This window comes from Colossoma macropomum, unplaced genomic scaffold (genome assembly GCF_904425465.1).
Source record: "Colossoma macropomum unplaced genomic scaffold, Colossoma_macropomum, whole genome shotgun sequence".
In the NCBI taxonomy this organism is placed as follows: Eukaryota; Metazoa; Chordata; class Actinopteri; order Characiformes; family Serrasalmidae; genus Colossoma; species Colossoma macropomum.
The window spans coordinates 16,664,672-16,688,476 of record NW_023494790.1 but is presented as its reverse complement, the minus strand read 5'-3'; the positions used below and the strand labels follow the sequence as shown (position 1 = coordinate 16,688,476).

At 41.2% G+C, this 23,805-nt stretch overlaps 1 protein-coding gene across 3 annotated transcripts in view; it reads right to left on the bottom strand.

Moving 5' to 3' along the window:
• Nucleotides 1-4,851: 4,851 nt before the first annotated feature.
• thrab (thyroid hormone receptor alpha b) overlaps nt 4,852-23,805 on the bottom strand; it is a 144,145-nt gene continuing 125,191 nt past the window's right edge. For all 3 annotated transcript variants that reach the window (XM_036572370.1, XM_036572371.1, XM_036572372.1), the window contains 5 exons: nt 20,841-20,988; nt 18,489-18,694; nt 10,580-10,726; nt 7,536-7,794; nt 4,852-6,905 (listed from right to left, as the gene is read on the bottom strand). In XM_036572370.1, the coding sequence (XP_036428263.1) occupies nt 6,655-6,905; nt 7,536-7,794; nt 10,580-10,726; nt 18,489-18,694; nt 20,841-20,988 (1,011 nt within the window). In that variant the 3' untranslated portion in view covers nt 4,852-6,654. The remainder of the gene's footprint in view (nt 6,906-7,535; nt 7,795-10,579; nt 10,727-18,488; nt 18,695-20,840; nt 20,989-23,805) is intronic.

Sequence of the window (23,805 nt, the reverse complement as noted above, 5' to 3'; positions counted from 1 at the left end):
AGCAGGACTGTAACTGTCACAGAGGGGCTTTCTTTCTCCCTCCTGTATACCGTGCCTCTGTATGACTGTAAGCAGGAATCTTGTAGCACTGGCAGCTAATGAGCACTTCACTCACAGGAGAGGTGCCATTCACTTCCATTAAACACTTCACTGCAATTCAGCCTGAAGTGTGGCGCTTGAACTACATTCAGGTGTCCTGCACATTTCATATGTACAAATCCAACACGTGGCGTGTCTCCGTCTTTCATAAAGAACGGCACAGTCCGATTTAACATCTTAATTTCAACATCTTACTTTTTGTTTGTTCAATTTCAGGTCTTGGAATGGCCAAAAATCACTTTTTCTTTAGGTAGTACCGATCCACCGAACCATGAGAGCGTTCGTCACACAAACACACACACATACACATACACACACTGCCTTCTGAGCAGCCTCTTGACAGTGGATGACATCACTAAACCTTAGCTGAACACTTGCCTTGGTCTCGTGTCTCTGGGTTAACAGGCAACAGCAAGAGCCTTCCGTTGCAGGTTTCAGAAGAGGACTGAGTGAGGCTCTTGCGTTCATATTAGGAGGAGGTGGTGGGCTGGGACTAGAGGGGAGTGTTCGTATAGAGGCCTGTGGGCTCACTCAAACAACCTGCATTCAGTGGGGAGTGGGAAGGCATTGCATAGACATTCTTGCTACAAAGTGTTTTTTTTTTTATCTTTAGGAGGACAAAACACAGAACTACATTTGGCAAAAAGCAGAGGAACAAAAACAGCGGCAACAGCAAAAGCCAAACAAAACACTCCCCAAGCCGCCTCCTCCGTCCTGGCATGCCTGTGCATGTGTGTGTGCGCGTGTGGACGCATGGGCCACAGGTTCTATAAGACTTCTATTGTGGATGGGCCTGAAGTTTTAGTTTCTCCGGTGTAATCTGATTGGCGGCTGAGAGGCTGAAGGTATATAAGTAATGCGCCTCGACTAATGTTAACAAGGGGACTTTAAAAGTCTATGACTCTCTAATGAGAGGGCACTTTTCTATCGATTCATCTTTCTTTCCCCCTGCCACCTGTTCATCTGAACAGTCATTATTTGTAGCAAACCCACTAAGGTACAACAGTCCACAACAACTCTGCTTTGCGTGAGGGTCCAAAGGGATGTATGTTCTCTATCACTTTGTGAGGAATAGGAGGCACAGGGTCGGACTGTTAACTTCATGGGGCACTTTTTTCCGTAAAAAGGGGTCGACATGCGCGTTTGCGAGTGCACACAAGCACACATACAGATGTATGAAGCAATTACATAGCTACGTATGCAGTTTTACTTTACAAAGTGGTGGATTCAGCCAGCACGTTTTGCCTTCTGGCCTCTCAATATCCAGTATGTGAGTGTTGCATATGGTTAACATATACTGAATTAATCTTTCAATATCTTTTTCTTTTTTGTTTTGTATTTACAACCTTGGTTATGGCCAAAATAAAACCCTAAATGAAAAAAAAAGTACAAAAAAAGAGAACACAAAAGTTGAACAAGTATTGCACCTTGCAGGCGGGCAATAGATTCTCAGTTTGTTGTTATAACGTCATTTTTGACAGCAATGTCCACTCTGCTGGTGACCTGAAGTGAGGTTCTGGTTGCTGGGCTCGGTTCTAGCCCAGTCCTGTCAGCTACATTCAATACCATGAAGCACTCTCCACCGTCACAGACACACACAGCTCCGCTCCAGGCTTCGAGCCACCCTGTAACCCATCCTGCTCGAGACGCTTCCAGGAAGAGCTCCAGCGTCCTGGCGATGACTTCAGGCTAGAAGGGAGTATAAAACTAGCTTAGCTTGAACTCCAAAGGCTCTGTTGGCTTTCAAACATGGAGAAAGGGGCTGTGTGCGTCTGTGATCACTACAGACACTCCTGCGCACCAAGCACTTTACCTCAGAGTATCTATACATGCATTTGATGCACTTGAACAAGTGCCTTGCAGATAAGCGCTCCTCCCAAGTTCATTTGAGTTTTGTGTTGTGTGAGGTATGAGTAGATTGTGTTTCAGTTTTTACTTTTCTTTTTTTTCTTTTGTATTTTCAGTCTCTGTTGCATTATTTTCCTGTTTTCATTCATAAAAAAAAGGAAACAAAAATATAAAAAAATGAAAATATTCCTGTTTTTTGTTTTTTTGTTGTAAATTCATCTGGATAAAAGGACGGACAATAGGACAGATATACAGACAAACAGAGCAGTTGGCTTATGGATACAAACTATTTTTGAGGTGAAAAAGAGGTGAAATTCTGTCTAGGTTACACTGCACGCATGGTCAAAAAGTGACTACGGCTGTTCTTTTCTCTCTTACACAGAGCAGTTAAGCGCCAAAAATGAACAAACAAACAAAAAAAAAAACACATTGAGATTTAAAAAAAAACAAAAAAAAAACAAACAAACAAACAACAACAACAAAAAATCTCCAAGCTTTTAACTTTGTTCTGGAGTCTTTAAAGTCATCTTTTTTTAAGTTTGTTTTCTGGGTTTATAATTCTTTCATTATATCTTTTTTTGTTTCTCTGAAATAAAATTAGACTCAGAAGGTAAAGCAGCATCGTAACCCCTGCTTGTTACACACATACCCAATCAGAACCAATGACATCACTGTGACCAGCGGTGATTCAGCGCGTCACTCGTGTTCCAAGCTTGAATTCCATATGTGGATCCATGGAATGCCATCTTCAGCTCCTGACGAGGGTCTCTGTGTGGGATTTGGTTTCTCTTGCTCTGAAGGCAGGGGTTACAGGGATCTCCACGGAAAGGGGCGGGGAAAACGTGGACAATCATCCAATCTAGAAGAGGGAAGAGGGCCAGCTCTCTTGCTCGTTCGCTCCTTTCTCAAAGTCATGATTCGCTGACTCCAAAATGGACCTCAAGCTGCTTCGTGTTCTTGTTTTTCTCTCCCACTTTCGTTCGTACTTGTTTGTCCTGCTGCATACCGGTTCACATTCACTCGGTGGTGCCGTCTGCACACGGCCACGGCCAGCCTTGTCTCACAAGGGAGAGGCCCCTTTCGATTTGGTGTTCGTCTCAAGCCACTGCAGAGGACTCCCAGAGGGGGACACAAAGGGGATGTGTGTGTGCGTGTTAGAGTGTGTATGTGCTGATGCGTTGGTAGTTGAAGTAGAAAAGGGACATGGGTTGCTTTAATACTGACTCTGAGAGCGTGCTGAAGAACACGTGGAGGTGTGGCCTCTGTTTGCCAGAGGGCTAGTGGGGGGTGTCCTCGGTATAAGAGCGTGCCATTTTAATGTCTATGCTGCTGTTAGACTTGGTGGAAGGGAGGGAACAATTACTCCTTAAGTGCAAAATCTACTGCTGCGAGGGGTGGGCACACATTGGCACCTCAGAGAGGTGGTACTGATTTTACAGGTTTTCAAAGATGCCAAAAATGCTAAGGGCCTACAAGGGCCACCTGCCCGCCTCACTCTGTCTCCTCTTCCTCAGTCAACTTCCCCTCACTCTGCCTTACAAAGATTTTCACAAACTACTGCTCGATATTCAAAAGACAACAAAAAAAAAGTTTTTTTTTCTTTACTTTTTTTTCTTTTTTAAGAAATCTAGACCGTGTTGGGGTTTGGCCTGGCCACCTGTGGGATCTTCATTTTCTCCCACTATAAAAACTACAGTCCTTTTCGCTGCTGGTTTTCAGAACCAACAGCATTTGCTCTTTCGTTCACACTGTCCATTCCCACCAGATTAGCTTCCGTTTTAACGGAAATGGAATGGGGTTCCAAATTTCAAAGTGACAATTGGTCCCACAGTGAAATGAAACAGAAAAAAAGGATAAAAGTCCCCCAAACAGAATTGTCCTCTCAGCCCAGAATGCAGGGACTCTGAAAGCAGACAGATCAGGATAAGGAAATGGTAGGCCCTCCTGTCTACAGTGGTATTCGAACAAGAGGGAGAGCTGAGGGAGGTGTTGGTGTGTGTTTGGACAGCACTGAGGTGGGGCTCAGTGTCAATACGTTTGGGTGTTCATCCTAGATGTTTTGTGTTCCTGCTCATGAATACGTCAGTATGTGTACGTTTAAGTGCAGGTACTGTGTGGGTGTGTGTGGTGTGTGTTCATGTGTGTGTGTGTCTGTGTGTGTGAGTGGGAGGAGGAGGCTGTGCGGTAGCTGCTCTGTGTCCAGAGGTGAGGTAGAGCCTGTTAGCACAGAGGCAGTCTTGGCGCCACAGCCAGAGGTGTGCCCACATTGAGGTAAAAAAAAAAACAAAAAAAAACAAAAAAAACAAAAAAAAACAATAACAACAAAACAGCCAGTCCGCCAGCCTGCTCTGCCTAAGCCCATCACTATGTGTGTGTATATGTGCGTTTATGAGTGTGTGTGTATGTGTGTGTGTACGTGTGTGTCACACCCAGGGCAGCAGTAGCAGAACACACAGGGACTGGACTGAACTCACAAAGCCCTGTGAGGGTGTTCAGGGCAACAGCACTGCAGTGCATATAGTAATGAGGCATTCGAGTTTTCTGAGGTGTGTGTTAAATGTTTGTGGGGTGTGTGTGTGTGTGTGTGCATACTGGGCCAGGAAAGATGGTAATACTAAATCAGCGCTTTTCAGATGGTCTGAATAAAAAAGGACACAGCGAAAGGTTCAGACAATGCCTTTTCAAACTCTCTCAAGCGTGCTTCTTTTCGTTGTTGTCTGTGGAGCAATGTGCACCATGACTGAAAAGCACTCCTGCAGTCTACACAATGTGCTTCGCTCTTTTGAAACACGTCATCATCAACTGGCCACTCAAGATCAAGGATGCCATCTCTCCAGCAAACAATGGAGGAAAAGCTAGTTTTGGCCATTCATGACACCAGAAGCTGCACAACACTTGAAATATTAAGGGCTGCCCAAAGTGTGGTCCAAGAGCTAAAGTTAGCCCACAAGGAGGTTTGATTTGGCCCACCATAAAATTACCCTGACCCAACCCCCTTAAACCAAAAAGAGAACAAACATATTTTATACAGTATAACTTAAATTATTTTCCTTTTAAAACTGAGTTTTAAAATATTTTCAAAAGTAACAAAATATATCTTATTTTTTTTTTAAACTTTAAGCATGTTTATCTTCTATATTTGTATAGTGTTCTGTTTTTTGGCCCTTTCCCCACCATAAACATTTCATTTTGGGCTCCTCCAGTTTGGGCATCACTGGATTAACTGAATTAACGGATTTATGTGAAATCAGTTTACAACTATAAAAGTTTTTTTCTATATATTCTATTTTCTATGTCAGTTTCAAAATGGTTATCAGTTTTTGCTGTCTCATGTTCATCTACTTGTCAGACAAACAAGTTAGACTGCCAACTAAGAAGACTGTCCTGCTTCTTTTGAGATGCAACATGTTTTAAAAGGCATCATCTGAACACCCCCCAAGGCTGCCTAAATTTCTTACTGTCTCTATGGACCTGGGTTTGTGAGACAGCCTTTTCGCTCTCTCACTCTCTCTCTCTCTGAGCCCTCGCCTGCGCCCTGCGTGCTGCAGTGTCTTTCCTAGGACAGAAGGGCTCAATTATCATTCAGATCAGGCCTGTGTGCTGGCACAGAAAACCCAGGCAATGACAAGGCAGAACCACACACTAAGAGACCAAGGTTGCACTGTGTGTGTGTATGTAGATGTGCCCCTGAATGTGCACTGAATGCAGACCAGGTACATTTCGAATAGTCTACATAGAAAGGAAACATAGAAAGGAACTATGTGTTCTGTGTGTGGGTGTGTGTGTGTGTGTGTGTGTGTGTGAGGGAGGGCATATTTCCTAAAACATCCCAAATCCGTTTGAGAAGCTTTATTTAAATATAGCACCTGATTTGGTTCAGAAATATCCTCCTGCTCTGCACACAGGCTCACTGTAATTAGTTTGAGTGTAATGAGGTATGTTCAAGTCTGCTCCAGATTAGCAAAGAGCTTTGACAAACTATGGCATCATGTGACATAGCTAATGTTGATCCGATCACATGATGTATACGAGAGAGTGACACTGGTGATCACTAGTGGTACCAGGATTATTTATACTACTTAATTGAACTGACCACTGGTTAACACAAATCTCTGCCATTTCTCAGCAGGGCTGCGAAGGTCGTCGTCTAGCAGCAAGTCCTCCAATCGGAGAGGACCTGCAGACGCGCCTCAGCCAAACGCACTGCACAACAGAACTGCTCTGAGAAGCTGGTGTGAGAGTAGTGCGCTGGGTGGGTTTATGTTTGCTTAAGAGTTCTTGCATGAGGTTAGATGTCTGTGTGTGTTTATTATGTGTGTTTATTATGTGTCCATAGCTGAGGTTCAGGTAGATCAGTCTAAGGTGTAAGCGCAGAGACAGAAGGGCCACCGGTTAAACTGACTGGCAGGGAGGATCTAAGGTGGGGGGTGGAGGAAGTGAGGACTGAGCATTCTGTAATTCAAACAAGAAAAAAAAAGAAAAAAGCGAAAGCAGAATAAAACCCCCAGAAATGAACCCCTTCCTGACTGGGACCCCCGCCTCTGCCTCTGCGGTCACTGCTGCTACTGCTGCTACTGCTGCTGGTGAGTTTGACGCATGGGGAGAAGGGGTGTGGGGTGGTGTTTGTTTGGGGGTGGAGGGAGGTGGTCGGGTGAAGGTAAAAAAAAAGCGCAGGTTCCTGCTGCGCTCTCTCTTCGATCCCGGTGCTCACACCTCCTGGTCCTCGAACACCTCGAGGAAGAGCGGAGGGAAGAGCTCGGTGGGACACTCCACCTTCATGTGCAGGAAGCGGCTGGCGTGGCAGGCTCCGATCATGCGCAGGTCCGTCACCTTCATCAGCAGCTTGGGCCAGAAGTGGGGAATGTTGTGCTTGCGATAGTTGATGTAGTGTTCGAACGCCAGCAGGTAGGTCTCCTGGCACTTCTCGATCTTCTCCACACACGTCAGGCCTGAGCGGTCTGGTAAGGACAGGAATGAAGAGGGGAGCAGGGGAGAAACTCAAAATATCAATACTGGTTACAGCCATCATCTCAATAATCAGTTATTGCTTCCTGTGGCAGCTTTCAGAATTCATTCAAGCCCAAGAGCTATTTAAACTGGAGCTGGAACTGAGGTCTATTTCTATAAGATTAATCTTATAACTACTAATCTAGCTATTATGCTATTGTACTAGCATAATTGTTATTATACAGTACCTCTTCATTCCTCTCTATTTGCAACTGCTACTATTCAAAATTCTAGTAACAATTTCTTTTGTTACAGTGTAAGAAACAGTAGAAGCCAAATCACCCCCTATACTTCTTAAAGTGTATTGCAATCTGTTGGAATGACCATATACACCATATGAATATTACAGAGCATTATAAAATGCTTCAGTAAAAATTCACATCAGTGTTTTTTCATAATCAAAACTGTCGATTCTGTCAACTAAACATTTCAGCCCTAATTCAGATCACTTCATCATTTTATCTTTGCTCAATGCAAATGGCAGAAGTTGCTCTGTGCTGGCGATTTAAGCTCTGATGATCAGGGTTCAGGAACGTGTCAGGACAGCACATCCTGATCAGTGCATAAGGCTAAGCACACACCTGAGCTCATGAGAAGCACAGCCTGCAGCAGTGCCACCTCCGTGTCGTCCAGGTTGAACTGAGCCAGGCTCTTTCCCAGGTCAAAGATGGCGTCGGACACAACGCCCAGCCCACCGTTCTTCAGCTGCTCTCGCTTCACTGCCATCTCCCCACTCAGTGTTAGAGTCTCGCTCTCTGGGTCGTACCGCACTGCTGCCCGCAGAGACATGATCTCCATACAGCAGCCCTTCAGCAGGATGATCTGATCCTCACAAGGCAGCTACAAAACACACACACAGACACACATACACCACCACATCATGTTAGCATCAGTACTAATTGATACTTGTCATTAATTACTGCTTCTTTATTGTTTCTTCTTAACAACACACTCTTTTGTTATGGTGTCAAATGGAAAATATCCTGAAAAAAAAAACAATGACAGAAAGGGCACATTCATCTGAGCCACTGTGGCAAGAGACTAAACAGAGTAATAAAACTAGTGATTTAATCTGATTTACATATTGTGGAATGTTCTACTCAAAACGGTCATTAAGTACAGCTTGTTTTTTTTTTTGGAAAAAGAATACATATGTATACAAAACATTTCACACAAAATTACATGCTGCCATTTTAACTTTTCCATTCAGTCTTAAAACCAACTATTTACAGTTGTGTCTACTCAATAAAGGCTGTCCCCAAAGTTGTCACAGACATTATGCTCCCCTTCAAAGAGACACTGACATTTAACACCAGTAACTACCCAAACACACTTTAGATGCCTTGCACATTGCTCCTAAAATCTCCATAAAATGACTAAAGCATACATTTCTGAGAACGTTAGATAATCTACTTGCATAAGGAAGAGGAAGATTATAGGAAAATAAGCGAACCAAGAACTGTGCAAGACCAGGTAGAACACCAAAACTGTCACCATCAGATAAATATTATTAAAGCTTTCATCTTTGAGAGATCAAAGAAAATCAAGCTCCACTATTGCTTCCCATCAAAGAAAAATCCACAGGTGTTTCTGTACATCCTTCCATCGCAAGAAGACAACTTAATGCTATGGGTCTGAAAGGATGTGTAGCAGAAATAAACAGAAGGGAAGAAAGTTTGTGTTACAATGTCAAAACAGGACATCTGAGACGTGGAGTAAGGTTTTATTGGACTAATCAACTCTTCGGCAAAGAATGGATGCTGTGATAAAGGTAAAGAGTAAAAAGGTACATACTGAAAAAAATTATTCAGTTATTAGGGCTTCTGTCTTATTTTCTGTTAGATGTAAAATTTTTTCCTGATGCTCAAAAATGAATAACTTATATTTTAAACTGAGAAACGTTCTTGGTTTTTCATATCAATATCAATTTTTGAAAAACATATGCTCATTTTGAATTTGATGTCAGCAACACATTTCAAAAAAGTGAAAGGGGCATGTTTACCATTGTGTTGCATCACCTCTTCTTTTAACAACACTTTTTCTTTTAACAACACACAATCACAACACTGAGTAGACCAATGCTGTAGTTTTGAAGTAAGATGTTTATATTTATATAACCTGTATATCGTTTAGCACTAATGGTGTCTTTACAGATGTGCAGGTCATCCACGGCAAGTGCAATAATGCACCCCTATACCGTCACGGATGCTGGCTTTTGAACTATGCTCTGATAATAAGCTGGATGGTCCTTTTCCTTTTTAGCCTGAAGCGTCCATGATTTCCAAAAGAAAAAATTAGTGCAGTGCCACCTGAGGGCCCGAGGATCACAGCCATTGGTTTTCAGCATTGTCCCTTGCATATAGAGATTCTCCAGATTCTCTGAATCTTTAAATGATACTACCACAGATGATGAAATCCCATAGATGATGAAAGTTCTTCGTTATTTTATGTTAACAAACGTTATTCTTACATTTTCGCACTTGCCCGTGTAGTCTTTCACAGAGTGGTGAACCCCTCCTCATCTTTACTTCTGAAAGACTGTGGTTCTTTTTTTAGCATTACAGAACTTTGTCAGTCTTTCGTTGCCCCTGTCCCAGCTTTTTTGAAAGATGTTGCTAGCATCAAATTCAAAATGGGCATATATTTTTCAAAAAACAGAATTGCTCAGATGCACTATTTTCAAATAAATACAGGATTTAAATGATTTGCACATCATTGCATTGTTTTTTTTACATTTTGCACAGCATCCCAACCTTTTTGGAAATTGGGTTGTATATGTTCTGAAAATTTGTTAATTTTGTATGAAATATGAGACGTGGAAAATCTTGCTGATACTCTGTTCTGAATGTATCTGACCAAAAAAACTAAGCAGAGAAAGTACGACTGGTTCTTGCCCAGCCAGATTGTGTGTGGAGAACTGTGTACATTCTGTGTGCAGACAATAACAAAGTCCCTGCCATAGGTGGAATGTGTAGTCTACAGGGCAAGAATGTACACACTCGCTGTTTCTGCTGTGCTGCTGTGTACTAAATATGGACAGTATGCCGCATAGCAAAGATTAATATAGCACTTTTAAGACAGACACACAGTCGTCCCCCAACCACACGCGTAGAAATTTCACTGATCCAAAGCCACACACATGCTTTCACTCACATGCATTCAGCCACTCGTCTACACATACACACTCCTGCACATTCACACCAATCTAAAAAAGTCATTTACTCTTTCACCCACTAAAGTGTGTAAAAATCAGTCCATTAAAAAAATATTCATTAAGCCTCTATATTAGCGTTACTGTGCTGTTTAGAAGGTATGTTCAGTAATGTGCACAGCAATTAGCAATTATGCCACTAATTACAATGACAAACGGCACAACAGCAGTTCACAGGTCCTTCAGCTAATGAGGCCGATGCAAATACAAGACAATAATAATGCATCCAGATAAGGATCCATATCACAAGTAATTTGTGCAGTATACACGCCAAACAAGCATCATTATCATAATTGCATAAATGCAACTTTGGATAACTATACACAAACAGACACATACAAGCCACAAATGCATTGCAGACCCAATATTACATTGATACATAGTGATAAAGTTACATACACACTGGGCACCCACCTCCGAAAACATGGGCAGTTTTTTGGCAAAGTCAACGACGCGTGTGATGGCAGGGGTGATGATCTTGGTGAACTCACTGAAGGCTTCCAGATCCACTTTGTCCCCATCTGACGTAGCAGCTACTGGGGACTGGCCGATGTCTTCAGGCTAGGAACAGAACACAGACGAGCAGGTTTAGAGACAGACATTTAGCATATGAAAAAAACAACACATATATCAAGGTCCTCTGACAATGCTCCCACTGCTGCACAGGTATTAATTAGCTACAGAGCAAATGTATAACAAAATAGGCATGTGTAACAAAATAGCATACAACGTGTCAGGAGTTACTAACAGAAAATTACATTACAAATTACAAGTACATTACGAACAGCAAGTCTAGGACATTAGGGGTGTACTGACCAAGAATTTTTATGGTCAGTTTTGATTCTTGTTTCTTTACAGGCAAATTGGTTGGTGGCCAATACTTTGGCAAGTTTTTTTTTTCTAAAGCAAGAGGACACAAACATGATAAAACTTTTTTTTGTTTACTACCTGAAGCACACACTTGCATTCTAAAAAACACACTGATATGAAACACAAAGGCTGGTGGGTAACTCTAAAATGGACCTGCACGCACAGTATTCAAATGCTGCGTGTTCTTGACTGATTCACTTTGTTCATGCCATTTAATCATTAAAAATAAAGATAAATCATTTATTGCTGAGTAAGTGTTAGGAAATCAATGGCATGACTAACACAACTCCATTATTTCCCTTTTAAATAGTTTCATAAATATATGACATCATTCTATATGAAATTTTGGGAGACATTTATGCCTCCCAAAATTTAAGAATGTCAGGTGGTGCAACCGTCCAACCATATATGCAGATTAAGTAAACTAGGAAAAAAAAGGAATTTAGTCATATGCAATTGGAAATAAATTAGCCTGGCATGACTTTATGTTTGAAATCTTTGAAGTCATAACATGTTTCAAAATAACGAAGATTTAAAACTATTCAACTCACGGAAAACAACTTGCATTTCTTATTTCTTCAAATGTCCCTCTTTTTAGACCTTAAATAAATATTGAACTGAAACTGTCAATTTACATGGTGGGGTTGGTTCAGCTTAGTAAATCAGGTGGTATGACCTCAGGAAAACCATGCACATATGTTATTATTATAATAATGTTTATTTCTTTGGAAAAAAATACATATAAACTTTGGTTCATGTACAAAGGTTTATATGGATGTACAAAGACTAGTTTATATACACTCACTGAGCGCTGTATTAGGTAGACCTTGTATCTACATATCTGCATATTTCATCAGCTCCACTTACAATACAGATGCACTTTGTAGTTCTACAATTAGAGACTGTAGTCCATCTGTTTCTTTGCATACTTTGTTAACCCCCCCTTACCCTGTTCTTCAATGGTCAGGCTCCCACAGGACAACCACAGAGCTGGTATTATTTGGGTGGTGGATCATTCTCAGCACTGCAGTGACACTAATATGGTGGTGGCACATTAGTGTGTGTTGCACTGGTATGAGTGGATCGGACACAGCAGTGCTGCTGGTTTTTCAAACACCTCAGTATCACTGCTGGACTGAGAACAGTCCAATCAAAAATATCCAGCCTGTGGACAGCATCCTGTGACCACTGATGAAGGACTAAAGGATGACCAACACAAACTGCACAGCAACAGATGAGCTATCATCTCTAACTTTACATCTACTAGGTGGACCAACAAGGTAGGTGTGTCTAATAAAGTGGACCGTGTCTGAAGACCCCTGGTCATGTTTTATTGATTTTCTAAATGAAAAAAAGTTCACATTCTCTACAGGGAACAACTTTATAAATAGCATTTTTGTCTGCAAATTTTAGAACCCAACTTCTATTTCTAGTGAGTTTAACATACTGAAAATAAAACATATAATATAAAATCGTAACTTCTGCACAGGCCATATTGTACACCTTATTTGTTTTTTTTCAGTATGTTAAATTCAGCAAATAAACAGTAATTGTGCAATAAATGTGCAGAAGTGTGTTCTCTGTAGAGGATGTATTCAGTTATTTTCACCTTGGCAAAATATGTAATTTGACCCAGGTGCCCAAACTTTGGCATATGACTGTATATGTAAAATGTAAAGCCACAATATGACATATCGTACTGGAGGAAAAAAAAGGAAAGAAAACATGCATGGAGGTGTAGGGCAGTGGCCGTGGCGCAAGCAGAGCTGGGACTGTTCAGTGCTATTCCGCAGCAGAGCAGTTAGAGTTGACTGATGAGGAGTTCACATGCTCACAATAGCCTCTCTGTTCAGCCTCGGGGTGGACAATAGGTCAACACTGCACAGGCAGTGCAAAAGCAGAACTCAGGACCCCAGCTTTCACAACAGCATTCACTCACACATCGGGAGGCATTGTGTGCTCAAGGCTGTTTTCAGCATCCAAGAGACTGCTTTGCTGCTACTGTGAGTTGGAGCGATAATAGCTTTTGAGTCTATATGTTTTCCCTCATACAAAAAACCGGCAGATTATTGAAGGTTATCGCAAAGTTTTAGCATGCTTTATGTACAAAACATGGGGATTAAGTGTTTTTTTATGGATGAGAAAGAGGATCGCACAAAGAGAAAAGATGGACAGAAGAGGAAGGAATGGGCTACAGAAGAGGGGTGAGACTGAGACAGACAGATTGAGCAGGTTAGCATTTTACTGCTGCAGGGAAAGACTGAAAAACATGGATCAGAAGAGCAGAGAGGTTACAGTGGGAGGAGCTCGAATCAGCCTGTAATGTGATTAGAGCTAGGGCTCCACTGGCCACTCCAGCTCACTGCTAACAGCTAGAGTAAGCCGATGTGGGTCTAAGTAGCAAAAACACTTTCACTTACCTAAACATGAAATAAGGAATATGAGAGGATCTTATTTGTTCATAAATGATGGCACCTAAATTGGTTTTAAGATTAAAGGTGGTGGGGTGAGGACTGAGCCAGTAAGGTAAAGTTACCGTGGTTTTATAGGATAAATTCCCCACTTCCACACTTTCTGCTATGAAAAGACAACCTCTAACACGCTAGATTTCCCTTCTAAAAGCCTACGGTTCTCACAAGAACATTTCATAATCCATCAAACAACCTCTTGCCATTGATTTTATTAAGAATGATGCGTTGATGGACAACAGACATCAACACACTGCAAAGCAAGAAAACAGATTAGATTAGAAAATGTGATTAGATCAGGGCTGCAGTGGCCATTCCATCACCCCACAATTCCCTTCAGCTCAATATTAACGCTGCTAACAGCTAGAGGAAGAACAAACAACGCTGCTAACTTTTACTTAGATTACGTAAAAGATTATTAAAACAGCAACATGAAAGGGAGAAGAAGACAAGAATACAGAATCAGTTTTGTGAGCATCCAGGGATGATGTGCAGCATGCAGAGCATAACTACAGCCATCTCGAGAGGGGCCGCTGTGTTTGTGACCTTCAACATGTCTCATTAGAGCTGTGTGACAGAGAACAAGTCAAACAAAGCCACCTTACTCAACTCAAAAAGAGGTGAAAAGAGAGAGTGGGTGAGGCGGGGGAGTGAGGGACGAAGAGAGGCAAGCTATTTCACAAATTAAAGTCAAGAAAATGTGATGAGCCTTTACACAGAGATTCCCCTTATATGAATCATAGTTCACAAGCTGTTTATTTAACACCACTATTAAACTAAATGTGTGTTTTGACTAGCGATGGCATATCTATATGGATGAGTATTCCATATGAGGTTTCAGGGCGATATCAGTTGAAAATGCGGGATGGGATATGAAAGGGCATAAAAGAATAAATCCAATCCGTTCCTGCAAAAATCTGTCCTGAAACAGCATACACTGATACTGTGATGTGATGATGTTAGCTGTGTATTTGTTCCTGCGGGTTAACAATGTGTTTGAGTAGTTTGAGAATAAGTGAAGTGCTTCATGGTAGGTTACAATACTGGTACTGGAAAAAAAGTGGTACCATTACTAAGGTGAAATTTTATCCCACTTCTGAATGTATTTCAGAAACAGTTCAACCGTGGACTGGGCTATGAATAACATGTACTTTCTGGTCGTTTTGACTGAAAATTAAATAAATGAAGTACTATATATGTGTGCAGTATTGGAGCAAGTGTGAGAGGTAGACGTGTGAATCCTCTATTAGCCAACAGGAGCTCTCTCTCCCTTTCAGTCTCTTTCAGCAGTGAGCAATAGGCCTGTCACCATGATGACCACAAAGCCTCTCTCTTTCACACACACACAAAATCTTATAGTATTACTATTATGAAGTTCTGAATGAAGGAGGAGGCTGATTGTGCATTCCTACAGTGAGAGTGAGAGAGAAAGAGAGTGTGAAAGAGAGAAATGGAAGAGGGCTTTCATGTACAGTGAAGTGGGCTCTCAGCAGGCTCCTGGCCTTGCACAGTTATTGGTGATCTATCTGGGCTGTAAAGGTTATATATGTACGCCAAAGTCCTTTATGGTGCATTTTATGGCATTTCTCAGTTGGCCAGGGGAGCGGCTTCTCTCTCTCTCTCTCTCTCGTTTGTCTAAGTTAAAGTTCATCTGGGGTTTGATTGCACTCATATTGGTTTTGGGGTGTGAGTGGGAGGTGGTGGGGTGCAGACTGAGCCAGAAGGGTGAATAAGTTACTGTGGTTTTGTGGGACGGATTCCCTGCTTCACTCTCTCTGATATGGAAAAACAAATTCTAACACACTAAAGAGGACAGACAGATATCAAAATGATATGTGAATTAACAACACACTTTCTGTTTAAGCACAACTTGTGTCTCTGTGTCATGTTTGAGTTAACAGTAACACAAATTTGGTGTCGTTAATTGGGATTATAGGATCCTCTTTTAGGAACATTAGGCCACATTCACAAGGACATTATAGCACCTCTTGCGATGTTAATGAGAGCAAAGTGTGGATGGACAACAGACTCCAACTCAAAAATTCTGATCAGATATCCATTAAAACAGTTTACCGGAGTTCAACTTTTGACAGCACATACTCTGATGTAACCATGCGTCAGCCAAAAGTAGACAGTGGCTGTGTTTACATGCAAAGATTTTTGTCAATACATTCCGATTACAGATTAAGACCGAGGTGTTTATATGCTCTCTCTACTCAACAAACTGATGGAAAATTTCCAAAATTATGCACATGCGTAGAGAACCACTCAGTGTAGACGTTACCAAGACAACGAGCGTCATGCAAGTCAAGTCAGAGTGAGACGAGCAGCAGTAAGCATTGCTTGTGTTTTACTTGCTTTAAAATTATGGAAGACTCAGTAAAACGTACTTCACACATACTTATTAAAGAAGGGCAAGAGGAAGGCATCGTGTTCTGGGACACATAAGCTGGACGCCCGTCCCACCGCCGTCTTTTAAAGCTCATAGCATAAACTTTGTCTCCTCTGCAGACCAGTTTCTGCTCCCGCAATGTTGAATGTTCTAAACTTTTGCTATAACGTGAACGCACATGCGCAGCACGTACTTCATCTTTCCGATTGGGAATGTAATCAGATACAGGTGTTAGCTTAAAATTAGCTTCATCAATCTCATTAGCAAGCTAGCTACTTCAGCAAGCAACCTCAGAGAGCTGTATGGTTTAAATTATGCTGTTCAAACGATGTAAACTTTATCCAAACAAATGTTTTTCTTTCAAATCTTTACTTTGTGTAATGGATTTATAGAAGAGAGAGTGCGCCACTGTTTCCACTCTCTACCCTCAGAGAAAGTTAGGTTTAATGTTTGCTGTTTGGGGTGAAGACTACTGTTCTTTTGGTCGATTGGCTAAATGCAACGTGGCGGCTGCATTCATTTGCATAAAGCTGAAATCTTTTTCCCCAGCCACTATGCAATGTGTGATGCGGCTGATGCAGCGTGGAAAGCTGCAAGTATTGCTATATTGTGCTGTTAGTCTTCTCAGCACAGGGATTAACATTACAGCCTCTTCTGTGATTTCATCTCTCTACTGTTTTCCCATCTATGCATTATCTGTCATTCTAGCTTCCCCACCCACATACTGCTCTTCTCTGTTCTGCTGTTCCACTCCCTGCCTTCTCAAAGTGGGAGGAGCACCACTTCTGACACTGTAGACTAATGCTGACGTTTTCAGCATACACAAGTGAAGGATTATCCTTTCTGACAGCCACACCAGATCTCAGGCGCGCACACACACACACAAACTCAGACAGAAGGTTTGACTTGTAGTGACTCAGCCCCAGTCAGATTGAGGAAAGCAGCTGTAGAACTATGTAACTGTAACTAAACTTTGCTATGCCAACATCTAAACCTAAACAAGAAGGAAATGTGTAAATATTTGGCTCTTGTAGTGTTTCAAATCAAAGACACATTTTGTTTACAAAGGCGGTTCCTCATAGAGAAATATCTGCATTCCAAATATGAGCTGAAATGACCTGAGATTACACTGAGGTATACAAAAAACAGGCTACACATACAGATACATGCTTTCAATGTTGTATCAAAACTTCATTTCAAAACGTCAGCTGCCCTTTCCACTGTGTGAAAAATGTCATCATAAATGAACCAACAAAAAAACAAACATGCATTAAATTCTAGTTACATGTATATGTATAGTCAAGAACAATGACCACACAAACACCAATAAACCCAAATGTTTGGTTGGTGTGCCATACCATGTAAGTCAATGTATTAGAACGTCCTCCCCATTCACAATGTTCTAGAATGTTCTCTCCAATCTACGCTGATTTAGAATCTTCTCCCCAATTCACACTGTTCTAAAATGTTGTCATTCATTCACACAGTTCCACAATCTTCTCCCTCATTCACATTAGCCACGTTTACATGCAGCCTAATAACCTGTTAATAATCCCACTAACAGCTCAACAGAATACGTCTATTAAATACACCTGAATCAGAACAGACTAGTCTTATTGAGGCCATTCGAAATACAGTTTCTATCCGATTGAACGAGGTGGGTAAACCTGTAGATAATCCATTAAACAGAAGAATAATAACAGTGAAAATGCCTGTATCCGATTACATTCCCAATCGGAAAGTTGAAGTACGTGCATGTGCATCGCGTCATAGAGAAATTTTAAAATGTTCAACATGGCGGGAGCAGAAACTGGTCTGCAGAGGAGACAAAGTTTATGCTTTAAACTTAAACTTAGACGCCAGTGGGTCGGGCGTCCAGCTTATGACTCTCAAAACTTGACGTCTTCTTCTTGCCTTTCTTTAATAAGTACACATGAAGTATGTTTTTTCTGAGTCTGACATCATTTTAAAGCAATTAAAAACACAAACACTGTTTACTACTGCTCGTCTCACTCTGAATGGACACACGTGACGCTCGTTGTCATGGTAACGTCTACACTAAGTGGTCCTCTATGCATGCATGTAATTTTGGATTGGATTACTTCTGTGCATGTAAACAGAGATTTTTCATCAGACTGTTGAGTAGAGTGAGCATATAGACACCTCAGTCTTAATCTATAATCAGAATGTATTCCATCGAATTGGCTAAAATCTTTTGCATGTAAACACAGCCAGTGTTCCTGAATCTTCTCCCAAATTCACACTGTTCAAGAAGCTTCTCCCCATTCACGCTGGTCTTGAACGTTCTCTCCTATACACACTGTTCTACAAGCATCTACACGTTCATACTGTTCTACAATGTTCTCCCCAGCCACGTTATTCTGGAACATTCTACCTTTTTCCGTATTCCCTAATCCACGCTGGTTTATTTGGTTAATCAGCTCTTGTTGTAACCATTTTAAAACAACTACCGACATTAAAAGGTTGGTGTTTGTCGGGTCAGTGAGGTCTGGCCTCTATAAAAATACCGTTTCAGAGACACAAGGTTTTGGTACAACAGTATCAAGAGACAGATTGTGTTAGCACTTCTCACCAGGAACTTGCGTTTCTGTTTCCAGTGAGAGCCCTGTGCGTTAGTGTGGCGGTGAGCCTCTGTCACCATGCGGATCAGCTCCCACTCAGAGCCTGTGGGCTCCGGCCGGTTATGCAAAGTCTTCACCATTTCCTCTTTCTTCCTCTTCTCCCTGTTCTCCTCTATCAGACGCCGCTTCGCCATTCGCTTAGCCTCATCCAGAACCACTAAACAGAGAGAGAGAGAGAGAGAGAGAGAGAGAGAGAGAGAGAGAGAGAGAGAGAGAGAGAGGGAGAGAAGAAAAAGAGAATTAGAGTCAGTGTGTTAGAGGGTATGTAGGTTAGGAGACTGCAATGAATCAAGGCACTTAACAGAGAGAGATTAAATAAACACACACACACACACACACACACACACAATGACCATAAAAACGAGGGTACAGCAAGATACAGTGTGGTGGGAGGAGAAATGTATTTCTGAGTGGAGTGCACCACACATCACTGAACACACCGAGGGGGTCCGAGAAAGTTCAAAACACTAGAGATAAAAACAACGGCCTTAACAAAGAGAAGACATGAGAGTGAGGGGGGAAAAAAAATGAGAGGGAGTGAGCACTGGAGAGTAGTCAAAGAAAGCATGGGAGCGAGAGAGATGCATAAAGAATTGCTGGAGGCCCGAGGGAGAGAACATGCCGTGAGAGTGCAACATGTGGACTGCAGGTCGGAGCCATATGGTTGTCTGCACGCTGACCCCTCAAACAGCATTGCAGACTGCCTGACATTCATTTACACCCGCCGTCAGCACACACATGTATGTGTGTGTATGTTTTGTACATTTTCAAGACAAAAATAAAATACCTAGAAGAAAATAGGGGTAACCTACAATGTCAGGACCAACAAAATGGTCCTGACTACATAAAATGTAAACAGCTATATGATTCATGTTTTAGACTTACAAGGGTCATTTTTATAAAACAGCATCAAACTATGTCCATAAAGTTTTGAGAATCATAACAATCATGCAAATAATCAGTATTCATATAATTTATTTGACCAATTAGAGCTGTACATGACACAGCAAGAAAAGTAAAACGATTCATTTTTCTATTTTATAGCTTTTTTTTTTTTTTGCCCTAGCAGGATTAGTTCTCCATGGGGTGATGCAGTAATGCCAGTTTACCACAGGACGTCTGTAATGTTTATAAATGATTTGCATGGGATAAGAAATCTCAGAATAAATGACAGATGTGGGAGTGGCTACTCAATTTATGCACCGCTTTTACTCCAAAAAAGAGACAAGATGTCAAAACATTTCATTTAGCCATTATTTCGTGTACCCTAACCATTCACCATGCCATAAAGTGAATGCAAGGCATCAGTAGCATCGCCATTAGCTAGGGAATTCAAGGCAAACAGTCAACTTCACTGCATTAAAATTAATCTTTTTTCTCTAATTTTTACATGTTCTGAGCTATGCAAGTTAGACAGAACAGTAATGTTACATATCGGCTTGATTTTAGCCACAGAGGACAGAAGTAAATGTTTCTAACCATGCTGATTCACACGGGATTAATATAACCTGAGGTTATTTCAATGGCTCGTTTTACAGAACGTAAAAGGCGCCGAAATCTATATTGAAGCAGGAGTGCCGGGAAAAATGACTGACATGGCGCGCTCAGATAGGACTAAAATCCTTGAGAAACACCAGCAAAATTTGCATTATGTAAAACTAATCCTGTCTAAATAGGACTGAATTCTCAAAATTTCGAACGTGTTCACTATCTCTTTCTCATTACTAATATTTATAATTTTTTTGCTATTTGCTATTTAATTAGGAAAAAATGACTGTTGAATCTTCTTGTGTTCCTTGTAAATGAAGTGAACCAAAATAACAAAATACTTTGTGTCACAAATGAAATGAAAAACCTTAATACCTGTCAATGTTTTGTGGTAATGAGATAAAATTGGTACATATAAATGGTACATTTAGATAGTTACATATATATATATATATATATATATATATATATATATATATATATATATATATATATATAAGTGGCTTGTGCATGACCCCACATCCTGACAATGTAGAAAAGCATTTGTGTGTGTGTGTGTGTAGGAAAACGTCCACTAAGTTGGGCCATATGTGTTTGAGGCAGGTTGTGCTTTCAACTTGTTTGTGGGTGAACGTGTGTGAGGGGGAGATGAAGAGTAAGAGAGAATTTATACCCATATCTGATAGCATGGAAAGGTCTGATTCCACGTTTTATGATTATAATTTTTATTTATATAGCAAATTTAGGTAAGTTCAGGAAAATAAGCAAAGAACTGTGAAAGTAAAATTATAATCTACAGAAGAAAAATAACTTACGGTCCATGGCCATGCCCACAGCAATGCACTTCTTAAAGCGGCAGAGCTGGCACTGGTTGCGCGTGATCTTGTCGATGATGCAGCAGCCGTCATATTTGCAGGAGTAAGAGGGGTGCAGGTTCTTTTGGATGGTACGCCGAAAAAAACCCTGACAGAGAGAAAGAGGACAGAGAGATAAAGACAGAAAGAGAGTAAAAGAGAGAGATGCTGTTAAAAGTGAAAGTCTTGTTTTCTCTTTCACATCTAAAAATGTGTTCTCATCAGTTCAGTGATCTTGCTGCTTCCTGGGGTTGGCGAGGTTATTTAGAGAGGAGCAGGACTAATGCTGTCACTCAGACTCTCTCTCTCTCTCTCTCTCTCTCTCTCTCTCTCTCTCTCATGTGCACACAGACATTCACACACACACATTCATACATACAAAAAGATCAGATGGAAGTGAGAGATGTCAAAGTTGATCTGATGGAAACTCTGTATGTCTGTCTTTGCTCTTCATCATAAACTTCAAGTAAACTGTCTATTACTGTATATTTGTGTCCAACATAGATACAAATACCAGTGCTGTTTTGCTAATACTAGAGCTGCACCAGTGTCAGCACATTGCATATATGCTGCAAAGCACTACACCATATAGACCAGTTGCACATCTAGGAGATCACTTTGAAACTACAGTGTGGGAAAGCTATAGTGAATCACTACATTAGGCTTTGTTCACACAGCAGATAAAAGTGGCCCAAATCCAATCTTTTTCTCTGTATGTGACACAGATGTGTCATCTGTGTGGCAGTGTGAACAGCAAAACACATTGAATCTGACATTTTCAATTCCGATTTGACACGCTTTCATATGTGGTACTGAAATCCGATACGTATCCGATCTGTGGCAATGTGACTCTGAACAACCAGATCGGAATTCATGCGACTTTTACGTCAATCCAACTCAACATTCGTCATCGTTTCACGCCGCTGAGACTCAAACATTTAGGCTGATGTTTCTGTACCAAAAATTAGAAGAGACTTATCGCAACCGCTCCGTGTTCAAAGAGGTTTCGAATGAAAGGAGGAGACCGAGGCTGCAGTGTCAAAAAAAGTTTAAAGAATCAAAAGACGCGAACCAAAGAAGTGGAACTCGAACACATTCTGGGTGATGAGCTCAGCTGTCAACCACTGGAACGTCATAATCGCTCCTGTGACGCTGGCGAAGACGAAACTGAAAGCTCCAGGAACGACTGGCGTTCTCTGGCCGTCATGATTGTTTACCTCTGGACGAGCCACGTGAAGCATTGTTCTTTTGCGCATACGAGTCGGTTTAGGAGCATGAGCTGTTCAGACTAACGTCGCATACAGGTCACATTTAAAAGATAATGTGAACAGCCAAACAAAAAAAATCTCCTGAAAAAAAGATCTCCTGAAATTTGCTGAGCTCAAATACAGACTCCAGTTTAGAGTGCACCGGCTAAAGAGCAATACGTGGACAGTGAACAGTCACGGCTATGGTTAAACTGTCTTATAAAAGTATACTGACTACAGGTGAGACTGGACTCTGTGGGGCTGTATATGACAGCATGTATTACATCACGACTCGACTAAGCTTACACGCAAGTTCACTTGTCCAGGTTAAGAAGCAAATGGATTACTGAATTACTTAATTAATTACTTAAACAAATAAAAATACAGAGGGTCATGCCTATGCATGAATGTATGAATTTCCAAAGTGCGATTATTATTTTCTTTTTGGATTGCACCAAGGTCCCCAACAAGACGTCAGCATATGTGTAACTTTCTTTAAGCTTGAAAGTTCCACATATGCTGACACATCAAGTCAAAAAAAGAGCTTTTATTATGGACAGTTTATGTCCCTTTAAATCTAAACTGAATTAAGTAAAGTAAAGCTTATGACCACCAACTAACTCTGTGCAAACTATAAGTATTCTTCCTTTACTTGTTACCCACATTATCCTCCTAGCTCTGGCGCAACACTAAAAAGACTCCAAACACCAAAAATGTCTTGGCTTGGAAAAAGGCGTAAATTTGTTTTCTGCTAAAATAATTCTCTGGTTTCTGTTTTGGGAAAGAGAGGGTTTTCTCAACATCAATCCGTGGAACAAAGAGCTTTGTAAGCTTTAGAAATGGTTAGTCTACCACCATGCCACATCATGCTGCAGTACTGAATGACAGTTTGAAGTGCTGAACAGAAAAACAGGGTAGAATTTCTCATGGTCCCACATGACCAAGTCTTCTTAGGATGTGCATGCACCACTGAACCTTTAAGCAAGACAACAACAAGCTATGCATTCCAAAGAAAGGTTACAGTTCACCTGTATTTATCGAAAACCAACTCACAGAATGTGCTCATTGTGGATGGTAACTAGTTTCCAATCTGCAAGTGACCTTGGGTCAAATGCACAACTGTAAAAGACAGAAGAATCAAGCTTTGCCTTCTGTGTTCAAAAGGCAACTGCTGGGCCAGCTGTTTTTTTTTTTTTAACTCAAAGAATAAAAGGTCAAGACAGCACTTCTGTGTTGTGGAGACAGAACTGTAGACAGCATTACTGAATTTAACTCCCTTACTACACAGCCAAGTGGTCAGAATAATGGCTGGACACTAAACCTTGCAGCTCTCCAGTAATAAGTAACAACAACAATCATAATCACATTTTAAGTATCTGTCTGTCTGCAACTCCAAGAAATATGAGGTCAGTGGTCAAGAAATAAGAGGTCAGTGTGATGCTCTTCCTTTACTTTACTGAGACTGCTAACGGACAGTCACAGCCTGTCCACTTGTGTACAGTTTTTATATTATAATCTCCCTAGAGAAAAAAAAAGAATGGGAGAAAGAATGGGCACATCGCACATGAAGGTCACCATCCAATGCCATGCATCAGCTAAAGGGGTATAAAGCCCCCTGGCACTGGGCTGTGGATCAGTGGAACTGTGTTCTCTGGAGTGATGGAGGACTATACAATACC